Genomic DNA, 12,880 nt, shown 5'->3' on the forward strand with positions numbered 1-12,880 from the left:
AATGAAAGTGAAAGTAATTTTGTTTGTTACAGTAGAGTCAAATAATAAATATTAAAACCAACGTTACCAACAGTCACTTGAATGTTGTCTAAATGCTCGTAAACACAACGTTCCTAAAGTACTTCCTTTATTTATAAACTCATTGATGACTGACCCTTCTAGTCTAGTCTTAAATTACTTCGGAAAGGTATTGGCCGGTTTATAATTCATGTCTCTAGGTCGGAGGTAGTGGGTCGAGTACATCTTCCCACGAGTTTCGCACATGAATAGTAAAGTAACTCTACTACAATAACGTATTATGACCCTTCTGACTGTAGTAAGCTTCTTTCCAAGTCAGACCAAATGTCCTTTCCTGTTTCCAAACAATTTATAAGCATTTCAACTTTTATCGAGTCTAATTTTCCTTCCTAGAATAACGAGGCTTAAGTCAGCTTGACACGGTAATCACACTAGTTCAAATTTTTGTGCTGCGAAAACTGTAGAACATGGAGGACAGTAGTGCAGTTCCTGAGCTCTCCCTTCCCCGCCCTATATAGAGGCTGAGCCTTGATTCAACCCCTAAATAGGGCGGAGAAGAAAGAGTTCATAGCCCGGACTTCAGGAACTGTGAACGGAGATCTGAAAATCAGCATGTATGCCGTGATGACAGCAACAAATAACAATTCGTCAATTTCTTCGACACCATGGTCTTGGCAATAGCTTTAAGAGACTTTATTAGATCAACTCAGACTGAGAAGCACGGTGTTATTTGACCCGTAGGGAGCTTGTAGTCGCAAGAATCATTACCATTTCAGCATCAACCTTTTCTTTTTCGAGAGAAGCCGCACGGTACCGATCGTACTGATGGAAACGTTATTTTGAATAGACCTACGCTAAGACCTTCCTGTGTAACCGACAAGGGTAAGACCCAGGTGATACACAGGGATTCAATAACACCCCTCACAAGGGCAGACAAAAATCTACCAGGGAAAACTTCTAGGAAAATGTTTTTCTATGGCAGGCAAGGTGTAACTTTATGTATTATAATTATTAATGACAAGAGTAGCCAAATTCTGGCATAAACGTGGCAAAATTTGGGACGAAGAACTTCTTCATGCTCGACTACGAGTATTCCCACTTTCGCTTAGTCCGTTAGCGAGACCGTAAATAAAGCGCGAGGAAAAAATGGCCGCGTATAGCAGTTTTTTCTTTCGTGTCACGCACGACGGACCAAGCGAAAGAGGGACAGACTCAGGCTACTCGTAGTCTATCTTCACACAGAAACGTTGATCTCTCGTTCTGTCATGCGCGTGTGATTTAAGTAGGAAAATAGCTTATAACATTCTATGGTCTACCATCTTATACACCATATCAATAACAATTAAAGACCACTCGTAAAACCACTCGCTTCATTGATGGTGCCGTTTGAGTTTAGGCATTGAACATTTTATGAGCATTTCTGTAGTCCAACAGAGTTTAGAGCGCGGAAAAGTGTCGTGGTTTGTTAACAGTATGTTGGAACAAAAGCAAAAACAAGCGAGGTACAGACCTGTCGAAAGCGATCTAAGTCATCGCCAAAAGTAGACGTTACTATCTCCATATAAAAGTCACGAAAAAAACTCGTATTATCTTTTTTCTGTATAAGGAAAAGATGCTCAGGGACGCACCTCGGGGGGAGGGGGGTCGTGGGGTGCCCGTGACTCCCCCTTTTGTAAGCCCTTTTTCAGCAGACACACCATAAGAAAAGGCAGGAATGAAGGGCTTGGAGGATTAATAAAACTTGGTCCCAGAGTGAACAAAGTCATTGGAAGCTGCCATTTCTTACGACACTGAATTAAGCACACTCTGTCACCTGCTCACACTCCCGTCTCATGACAGATCAGTTATTTCGTCCTAACCAATAGCTGAACTGGAAACACCAGTCAGAGTAAATTAAGCGGCGGTAACGCAAGTCAATGATCACGTATTTGAACTGCAGGATAGTGATTTAAAGACACTGGAGATCATCTTAGTTACTTACGTAACTTTAGAAAGCTGCGAAAAAAAAGCCTGGGAAAAAAAAGAAAATCAGGCTTCTCGCACGCTCATTGCCTAATTTTCATTGTCAATAAGCGGATGGACACATGAATTTATAATTTACCCAATGTTGACGCAACGTGCGAGAGCAGACAACTTGAAAATTGTCGGTTATCGCAAAAAAAAAAAAAAAAAAGAAAAGAAAAAAACAAAAAAAAAACAAATGAGAGGATTACGAGTTAAAGAAAAATACGAAAGTCATGAGCTTTATAAACCAAACGAGTATCTGTGCCTTGAGAGCAATTTTAAAATTAATTCTCTTCTTTCACGTGTGAACCACTATGAAGACATGATTGATCATGGCAGTTATATACACAACTTAAGCAGTTGTGAAATTGACGCCGCAGCGGCACAACGCCACCCAAAGATTTATAGAGTACCCCCGCCCCCTCTGCAACAGCAAGATTAGTGGAGCTTTTGTAATTTCCGAGTCCCTCCTTGAACAGCATACCCTAACTACATTACAACAATCGGAATGAGGTTGGTTTAATGAATTAGAAATAGTGCGAAGTATCCCGCCTGGAACAAGTTCCGTATGCTTTCTTTTTCGAAATTTCTTTAATACCATATTCCCAATTTAGATTCTGATCTTCTCACTGGTGGAATTTCACGGTAGAAAATTGCTACAGGGTTTTTCACTCTTGGTTTATTTTGATTCCAGAACTCTCAGGATAAGTGGACAATCTCTGCCTAGAACCAGTTAATGAAATTCTATTTTTGTCATATTCAGTTCATACTATTCTATCGAATCTAATTTGAAACGGAGCTGCTCTATTAAGTGTCTATAGGAGTTTGTATTGACCATCATGTAAAAACTCCTATTGAAAGCTCCATATAGAAGCTGTCATAGTAAGTTTAGGTCACCTGCTGTTATGTCACATGAGTATTCTCCTTAGGACAAACATTTTTTCCGAGATGTTCTGCCCTTCATTGTAATCTTTAAGATTTCTGCATGTTTAAGGGTTGGCACGAAGCCTTTTGCCGTGTGAAGTCAGAACTTGTTTGTTCTCGGCCGTGTCAAAGAATGGCATTGTAGCACGTATTCTAGACGAAGTTTTATAATGTGTTCTTTTGTCGATCCGTTTATGTTTCTTTTTGGCATCTTAGGATAAGACAAGTTGATTTGCATGTACCTTGACGAAAACGAGTGTAACCAAGGATATGGTTTTCTGTTTTCAAATGTAGGATTTTGAGTAAGCGTTATCGACGGAGGACGTGAGACTTCAAGTTGCTGCGTGTCACACAACAGCGATCGCGTTGTTGTGACAAGCAAGAACCTGCAGTACCAAGAGCCACTTGTCCAGCGGCAGCCGACTTCCTCCGATCCTTATTCCTGTTTTGCTTTTCACAAGAGAAGAGCTGGAAACATTGCTGTATCGAACAAAACTGCAAAAACCAAGAAAAACCACGATGGCTGTTGTTGAAGAGAACTGGCAGACGACACGATCAACTATTGCGGAGAGAACCACTTTTATTTTCAACAACGAGTTATTGAGCGATGTGAAATTTGTGGTGCCATTGTCGACAGGCGAAAGTCAAAGTAAGAAGGTGATCCCAGCTCACAAGTTTGTGCTTGCAATCAGCAGTCCTGTGTTCTATGCCATGTTCTATGGTCAAATGGCGGAGACTACAGACTCTATTGAACTGCCTGACTGTGACTGCGAGAGTCTGTTGGAGTTGTTTCGTTTCATGTACACCGACGAAGCGAATTTGAGCGGAAATAATGTGATGCAAGTACTGTACTTGGCGAAGAAATATATGGTGCCTCCACTCGCTGAGAAATGTACCGCATATCTGCGCGACAATTTGAAAGCATCCAACGTATTTTGCATTCTGCCGCGCGCTCAGAAGTTTGAAGACAAAGATTTGGAAGATCGATGCTGGGAGGTGATCGAGAAGCAGTCAGAAGAGGCTGTGATGTCAGATGAATTTGTCACAGTTGAGCGACCTGTAGTCGAGTCTGTTGTGAAGAGAGAAGTGTTGAACGTGAAGGAAGTGGAACTGTTTAAAGCTGTTGATCGCTGGGCCACAAAAGAAAGTGAAAGGCAAGGGACAAGTCGTGATGGAGACGAAAAGAGACGAATTCTTGGAGAAGAGATCGTAAAAGCGATACGATTTCCACTGATGTCGCAAAAGGAATTTGTCTCTTTCGTAATTGACACTCACGTCCTTACTTATGAAGAGGTCGGCGATATGATGAAACACTACAATGGTGTTTTCATATCTTCTTTACCATTCTTGCAAGCTCCAAGGATTGGATTCGCTACACATCGGTGCCGCAGATTTAGAAAGTTTCTTGCGCCCGTTGGCCGTTGGAATTACTCCGGTAATCCTGATTCTATCAATTTCAGTGTAGACAAGCCCATCAAGTTATATGGAGTCCAGCATTTTGGTTCTGAAGGTGGAGAGTACACAGTTTCCACAGAAGTGAAAGATAGCACTGATGACTCCTCTCTGGTAAAACAATCTGGAGTCTTCTCCTCTATTAAGGACGAAACCGATTCCTATTACAGCTTTGATGTACAGTTTGATCGTCCAGTTTGTTTGGAGAAAAGTAAGGAGTACAAGTTAGTGTCGCTTATAAAGGGTCCACAGTCATGGTTTGGACAAGAAGGACAAAGATCTGTTGAGTCTCAGGGTATAAGAGTGTTCTTCTGTACCTCGGACGGTAGAACTAACGGGACCTCTGATACAAGAGGCCAGTTTCCTGCCCTATTTATAGGCTGAAGCATTCCTTTGTAGTTCTTAAAAAGCGCTCTAAAGAGCGGGGGAGGGAGGGGGGAGGGGTTTATAAATACCCAAAACCCAGTACCATTGCCATATATTTTGTTTGTGATTTCCAGTCCCAGTGACACAAATCCCATTGTCATAGTGAAGAAATCCCAGTTCCCATTTTACCAAGGCCCAAGCTAATAACCTGTACACATGTAGTTTGATGTTCAAGAGTCCTATCTACATTGGAACACTGCTTGACGTAAAAACTTCGTTCGCAGGGTCCGTCTTTTTCCCAATCCTGGAACGAGGTTTGCCCCCCAGAAATCCTGATCTAGTTACAGTTTTGTTAGTTGTGAATGGTCCAAGTAACACTCAAAGTCTGAGTAAATACAACCTAAAAAGAGGATTGTGACGGCACGTAGAATAGTAAAAAGGAAAACATGAAGATAATGATAATTGTATTTCAGTCGAAAGTTTAGTTTAGGAGGCACAAATGGGCGTGAAGGCTTTTGGGAATATATTTTAAACACGCATATGCTATCCCAGCTGAACTATTAATTCGCCGGCTGATGAAACAAGCCAACAGCAAACCCTACTCATAGTTGTAATTTAGCCATGTGTATGAAATAAATTGAATTTGTTAACAAGGGAAGAAAGGAAAGGGGCAATGAAAGTGAAAGTAATTTTGTTAGTTAGAGAAACGGAAACGGAATATTTTGTCAAACTGCGCTATCGACATTTTCGGCACCAAAATGTGGGGAAAAGTTTTCGTTTGGGGCGCCATAGTCCCCCTTGCTCCCCTCGCCGCTTATGATGATTCAAAGAATTCTATGAGTACTAAGTCAATCTGTGCATTATTCCAGTTGGCGTCCATAGCGGCAAAATGTTAACCTGCAGTGCAGGTGTAATAGGAAACTTAAGCTCTGACGACTGTTGAAGAGAACTGGCAGAAAAAACGATCAACTACTGTGGAGAGGACCACATTTATTTTCCACAAAGAGTTATTGAGTGATGTGAAATTTGTTGTTCCAGTGTCAACTAGCGAAAGTGAAAGTAATAAGGTGATCCCGGCTCACAAGTTTGTGCTTGCAATCAGCAGTCCTGTGTTCTATACCATGTTCTAAGGTCAAATGGAGGGTGATGGACAAAACACTGACCCCTAGTCCATGGACTACCCTAATGGACTACCTAAATGGATTACCCTAAAATGGACTACCCCTAAAAAATACTATTTCAGATGAGTGGTATGTTAAGAAGCTGCCGATGCTGGGATGTGATCGAGAAGCAGACAGTAGAAGCTGTGACGTCAGATGAATTTGTTACACTTAAGCGATCAGTAGTCGAGTCTGCAACCTCGTTCCCAGGGTCCTCTCTCTTCCTCGCTCGAGAAAGTACCCTGGTTGCGACTGGTCACGTGTCTGCTAGATTTTTGCAGATTCCAGAAAAATGATTGGAGGGAGGGGCAGGACAGTTAAAGTTTGTCTCCACTGAGCTCACCTACTGAGGAGTAGGGAGTAGGGAGTGGAATTTGTAACCTCGGCCGAACTCACAGCGAAGGCATTGGCACATTCGATTTTGGAGTTCAATGCATCAAAGTTCGGCTTAGCTCTGCATTTGGCTGAATTTTCCCATCGATAGTTGGACGGTCTTAGGAATTTGTGGTGGTGAAAATAATTGACAAAGAACTTGGAAATGACGAGCACAACAATAAATGAACCGCGCGGTGAATTTAAGTTCATTTTTCATTCGGCAAAATCACAACGTAGGTATTTACTCATTCGTTTAGAGTTACACTCGCTTTCAGTGTTACGTGCATAGGCGACATCGTTCGACCATCTCTCGACATTCCATCTTTCGACATGCTATGTAAACGGCTGAAAGACCGTTTACCTGTGAAACTGGCAATTTTTCCGGTTATTAGCGGAACAAATGGGAAGTATATGATAATTACTGACCTCATATGAATGAAGAAGATTGTGGACTCAAACGATTTTAGTGTTGTCCATCGGCTCTCAATAGTGACTTCCGGTAGAATTGGACCGCTACCGCTCAGTTAATATTCGAAAGATGTAAACATTCAAAACAGTCCATTTCCCTAGCCTACCCCTAGCCTTAGTTTCATGCCAAATAAATCCATCTTTCAGGACTAAAAGTCGAGTTCGACCGTAAAGAAGTCAGTTGTGCTTACATTTTGACGTAGGCCAGGTTACATAGGGGTTTCGACAAAACACTGACCCCCGGTCAGCTGACCCCCTACTGAACCCCTACTGACCCTCCTACTGACCCCCCTACTGACCCCTTATAAAATCAACGGGAAAATGAAAATTGAAAAAAGTCAGAACTATCAATGGGACCGATTCAAGTTCATCAATAAATTAAGCTTACCTGAAACTTCCAAGATGTCGGACGCATTGCAGATTTCCGAGTCCCTTCTCATTTGACTGAAGGATTTGTCACGGAAAATCGAGCACAGAATAAGTTGGAATATCATCAAGCATGGTATTTGTAGCCATTAGAAAACTAAGCAATGAAAATAGCGAGGAAATTCTGGCAAATTAACACGCACGCGACTAACATTGAGCGACACGCACACGATTACATCAACCGGAAGTTTATTTTGGCAACCTTGTAGCCCCAGGTCCCTCACCTTCCGCATGCACAAACTACGTTGCACATGGCTTTAGTCATGGGCGGTAAGTGGCATTACTGTTTTTCATCGATTTGCCTCTTATTTTGCACTTTGTATATCCGAATTGTGCCATGAATACATTATGAAATTTATTTTTGTTACTTTTCCTTGCCGACGATCTGGATGTGGTGGAGCTTGTAGAAAGGTATGTTGGTTTTTGATAAGATTATCCAAGTATTTTACATTGAGAATCCATGGTCTTTTTGACGGCTTCATGCACCAAGGAGAAAGTGATCCACCGGCCTATACAAATGGTTTATACTACAGTTACTACAGTTCTTAAAATGCAAAAACAAGGCGAGAGGCCTGGAACTACCTTATGAAATTCGTCTTCCGGTTGAGGTTTACGCGCGTGTTCGTGCCGCTCGCACGAGCAGTCCATCACAAGCCTTTTGCGAGCCTGCTCATTTGTCAAATTTTTTCTTTTCTTCATTTTCTAATGCGGACGAAAACAATATTTGACGATATTCAAACTTGTGCTCGATCTTCCGTCAACAAAACCTCCACTAAACAGTCAAAGGAGAACAAGAGAGTCGGAAATCTGCAACGCGTCCGCCATCTTGGAAGTTTCAGGTAAGCTAAATTTATTGATGAACTTGAATCGGTCTCATTGATAGTTCTGGGCTTTTTTTCATTTTCATTTTCCCATTGATTTTATAGGGGGTCAGTAGGGGGTCAGTTGACCGGGGGTCAGTGTTTTGTCGAAACCGGTTACATAACATGTCGAACGATGGCATGTCGAAAGATAGTTGCTATGCACGTAACACTGAAAGCGGGTGTAAATACATCGTTTGTTCGCCTACAAAGGTAGTTTTGAATTTCATTGAATTCCTCCCATCGACAGTTTGACGGTCATTCCACTGGTTCTCTTGCGGCGAAAACAAATTACGAAGAACTTGACATCAACAACGACTGAGTGCTGAATACTAATAACTTGATTAAGCAGCTTATATTTTTCGATCGGCAAAATGACAACGGAGACATTGATGCCTTCGTGTAGAGTTTGATACGTCCAGTGTTTGGCCAAGAGACTAGCTTGGAATTTGACTGAATTCATCCAATCCAGAGTTTGACAGTCATTCGGTTCTCTTGCTGTGAGAAATTTTATGAAGCCAGAACTTGACAACAGCGACATCGGTCGCGCGTTTGCAAAATCCAACGGCTTTCGTTTTAAAACAGTTTTAGCGTTAAGTCCAATTTTCGGCCAAGAAACTAGCTTCTCATTCAGCTGAATGCATCCCGTCGATAATTTGACGGTTACTTAAATCTTTTGCTGTGAAAAACTGATTAAACTAATCCTAAGCGGGTTGTTGACGGTTTTTAAAAAAGCAGTGAAAAATGAGCAAAGTTCCCTCTCAGTTAGCATCTCATACTCATAGAAGTTCAGATCATAGCGACGTAGCATTGGTCAGGCAGGATCTCTGACAAACAACTTGCTTCACTTTCAAAATAAATAACGTCTGCATAGCAGCGCAACATTAATCTCCCCAGACAGTGTTGACTAAATTTAAGTTGAGGACCCACTCTCTGTGCGGCTTTCGTTGGCATACGTAGACACGTGACCAGCCGCAACCAGAGGGAGGAAGAGAGAGGACCCTGGGAACGAGGTTGTCGAGTCTGTTGTGGAGAGAGAAAAGTTGAACGCGACGGAAGTGGAACTGTTTAAAGCTGTTGATCGCTGGGCCACAAAAGAAAATGAGAGGCAAGGGATAACTCCTGAAGGCGACGGGAAGAGAAGAATTCTGGGAGAAGAGATCGTGAAAGCGATAAGGTTTCCATTGAAGTCGCTGAAGGAGTTTGCCTCTGTTGTAATCGATTCTCACATTCTAACTTTCAAAGAGACAGAGGACATGATGAAACACTATGGTGGTGTTTTAACATCATCTTTTCCATTCATACAGGTTAAAAGGATTGGTTGCGTTGGATATCGATTCCAAAGATTTGACAAAATCTTTCCTCCAGGTAATGATATGTGGCGTTACTGTGATTCCAAACGTGACAGTGTTTAGTTCTCTGTTTCGAAGCCTGTCACTTTACACGGTTGTCACAGAAGTGAAGGATAGCGCAGATGACTCCTCTACTGTGAAACAATCAGGATCTTATGCTTCAGAAAAGGACAAGTCGGCAGAAAATAATCAATATTATGGCTTTGATGCGCAGTTTGATCGTCCATTATGTTTGCAGGAAAATAAGAAGTATAAGTTAGTTTCGCTTATCAAGGGCCCTAACTCGTGGTATGGCGAAGACGGGCGAACATCTGATGAATGCGAAGGAGTACGATTCACTCTGACTTCATCAAATGCTAGCTATAATGGCACATGTGAAACACGCGGTCAGTTTCCCGCGTTTATTTTCGCTTTAGTTTAGTTTTAGTATTCAGGGGCACTAAAGGACGTTTTTATGAAAAATGCTTTAAAACACCGTTTTAGACTATCTGGAGTGCTTTTAAAGCTCGGTAGGTTAATTTTAGCTGCGCTATGCAATTTTATCTGTTCGGTCAGTCTATAGGGGAACTTGTGTCTTCTCGAATATATTAGGGCTTGTTTTGTCCATTTCCCGAAAACCTTGGCTCTAATCCTTTCCTAAGATCATAGCTGACCTTTTTTCGGTACCCAAAAGGACATTTTTATCAATCCCAAAACATTAAATTTCTCACATCACGAAAGTTCAAGGTGACAAGGAAGAAAGTTTTTCCGAACAGATAACTTTCAACAAGACAACTTGTCGAAACGATCCGTTGGGTGCCCCCGTGTATTGAAGAGTAGTGCGCGTGATTTAGATTTTTCATTTCTTGAAAGATTTCTTGGTGTGTTATTACAGTCAAAACCGGTCTAGTGATCTTCTTAATAGTGAAGATGTAAAATCATTTAATTTTCATTGAAGTTTTCTTGTTCGCTTCACCTGAAACGGCGAAAAGTTCTATATTCAATGGACAATAGCCAGCTTTTCACTCGGCGTAATGTGGCTGACATCTTTTGTAACGTAGGTTTTGTCACGTCATCATGGCTTGTCAATTAGGTTTGGAAAGTGAATAAAGTAGAGTAGAAAATGTTCATTTGTATGTTGGATTTTTCTGAGCCCTGATTGAACAAGGTCCCCTGATTTACGAGTCAAATGAGTCCGGCTTTGAGTAATGAGCCAATCACTGCGCTCCGGTTAACGTGAATCCAGTTTAATAGCGTCAATAGAGTTAAAAAGTGATATGATTTTATTTTAACATGGTATTTTATGGAGGTGAACTATAAAATTATTAGAAGAAATTAAAAACACTAAAGTATTTAAGCTAACAAACTAACTATAGTAGTTAATTAATGTGAAACTAACTTCACAAAGATGTGTTGTAAATTACTCTACGAGTTCGTTTTGGAAGGAGTGATCTTCTGATTTCATTTTAAAATCATCTCGCGCGGTCTGGTTGATAAGGTGTTGAGCAACATAATCGTTTGACTAATGGCCCGTTGATGATTAAGTTTGCTTTAATTTAAATCACGAAAAAGTTCATCACTATTACTGTCATAATTTGAGCCAAGGTTATGATACGTGTAGCAAGATCAGTGGAGCTTTTGTGATTTCTGTGAGTCTCTCATTGAACAACATGCTCATAATACACTACAATAATCGACACAAGGTTGAATTAATGAATTAAAAATGTTAAGAGTATAAAGTACCTAACGCGGAACAAGATTCCTTATATCAGCTTATATGTGTTTGTCACTTATGCCAACGTCAATCTTTTTGGAAATCTCATAAATTTAATATGATATTCCCAGTCTTGATTCTGATCAATATGTACACCCAGAGATTTCATGGCACTCATGGTAGAAACCGGCTTGCTACAGGGTTTTGGTTGATTTTGATTCCAAGACTTTCAGTAATTAAAGAGGTTGTGTGAGATTGTGACAAGCAGGAACATCAAACCCGGCTTGTCCAGTAGTAGTACTTCCGCTTATTCTTATTCCTGTTTCGTTTTCGACAAGCGAAGAGCTCGAAACATTGCTATAAAAAATAAAACTGCGAAGATCAAGACAAGCAACGATGGCTATTGTTGAAGAGAAGAGGCAGACGAAACGATCAACTATCGTGGGGAGAACTACGTTTATTTTCAACAATCAGCTCTTGAGTGATATGAAATTTGTTGTTCCAGTGTCGACTGGCGAAAGTGAAAGTAAGAGGGTGATCCCAGCCCACAAGTTTGTGCTTGCAATCAGCAGTCCTGTGTTCTATGCCATGTTCTATGGACAAATGGCGGAGACTACAGACTCTATTGAACTGCCTGACTGTGACTACCAGAGTCTGTTGGAGTTGTTTCGTTTCATGTACACCGACGAAGCGAATTTAAACGGAAGCAATATAATGCAAGTGCTATACTTAGCGAACAAATATATGGTGCCTTCTCTCGCAGAGAAATGTACCGAACATCTGCGTGACAATTTGAAAGCATCCAACGTGTTTTGCATTCTGCCACACGCTCAGAAATTTGAAGATAAAGATTTGGAAGATCGATTCTGGGAAGTGATCGAGAAGCAGACAGAAGAAGCTGTGACGTCAGATGAATTTGTTACACTTGAGAGATCTGTAGTCGAGTTTCTCGTGAAGAAAGAAAATTTGAACGTGAAGGAAGTGAAACTGTTTAAAGCTGTTGATCGCTGGATCACAAAAGAAAGTGAGAGGCAAGGGATAACTCCTGAAAGCGATGGCAAGAGTAGAATTCTGGGAGAAGAGATCGTGAAAGAGATAAGGTTTCCATTGATGTCTCAGAGGGAGTTTGCTTCTGTTGTATTCGATTCTTACATTCTTTCTTTTCAAGAGGTTGGTGACATGATAAAACATTATGCCAATGTTTTATCAACACCTTTGCCATACAAGCAAACTCCAAGGAAAGCATATACGCCAATTCGTCGATGTCCCAGATTTAAAAAGTTCTGTCGGGCACAAACTGGAGGAGGATGGTGGGATTACATTAATTCTATCCCTGACCGAGTTAACTTTACTGTTAACATGCCTGTTATGTTGCATGGAGTTCAGCATTTTGGCTCACAAGGTGGCGAGTATACAGTTTGTACTGAGGTGAAAGATTCCACAGATGGCTCTATTCTGGTAAAACAATCGGGATCCTTCTCAGAAAAAGACGACCCTGATTGGTTCTACGGCTTTGATGTACAGTTTGATTGTCCAGTATGTTTGGTGGAAAACAAGGAATACGAGTTAGTGTCGCTTATCAAGGGGCCTGTGTCATGGTATGGAGAAAAAGGACAAGAAACAGTGCAGTCTGAAGGAGTACAATTCACTTTTCGTACTTCATACGGTGGCAATAACGGGACCTCTTGTTCACTAGGCCAGTTTCCTGCCTTTCTGATCAGCTAAAGCATTCCATTTCATTACCGTAGCCAGAAAATGGATTGAGGCAATGTCCGTGAAAAA

General features: G+C 41.2%; 1 protein-coding gene and 1 pseudogene across 2 annotated transcripts in view; both read left to right on the plus strand.

Moving 5' to 3' along the window:
* Positions 1 to 3,215: 3,215 nt before the first annotated feature.
* On the plus strand, positions 3,216 to 10,200 carry LOC145490152 (BTB/POZ domain-containing protein 6 pseudogene; annotated as a pseudogene). Its single transcript, XR_014049669.1, has 2 exons — positions 3,216 to 6,106; positions 9,067 to 10,200. The product of XR_014049669.1 is annotated as a BTB/POZ domain-containing protein 6 pseudogene (transcript).
* Positions 10,201 to 10,890: 690 nt separating this feature from the next.
* LOC145489990 (BTB/POZ domain-containing protein 6-like) overlaps positions 10,891 to 12,880 on the plus strand; it is a 2,512-nt gene continuing 522 nt past the window's right edge. The window contains exon 1 of the mRNA XM_081469078.1: positions 10,891 to 12,880. This exon is cut by the window's right edge and continues 522 nt beyond it. Within this exon, the coding sequence (XP_081325204.1) occupies positions 11,495 to 12,823 (1,329 nt within the window). The 5' untranslated portion in view covers positions 10,891 to 11,494 and the 3' untranslated portion in view covers positions 12,824 to 12,880.

Source organism: Orbicella franksi, chromosome 6 (genome assembly GCF_964199315.1).
Source record: "Orbicella franksi chromosome 6, jaOrbFran1.1, whole genome shotgun sequence".
Classification (NCBI taxonomy): Eukaryota; Metazoa; Cnidaria; class Anthozoa; order Scleractinia; family Merulinidae; genus Orbicella; species Orbicella franksi.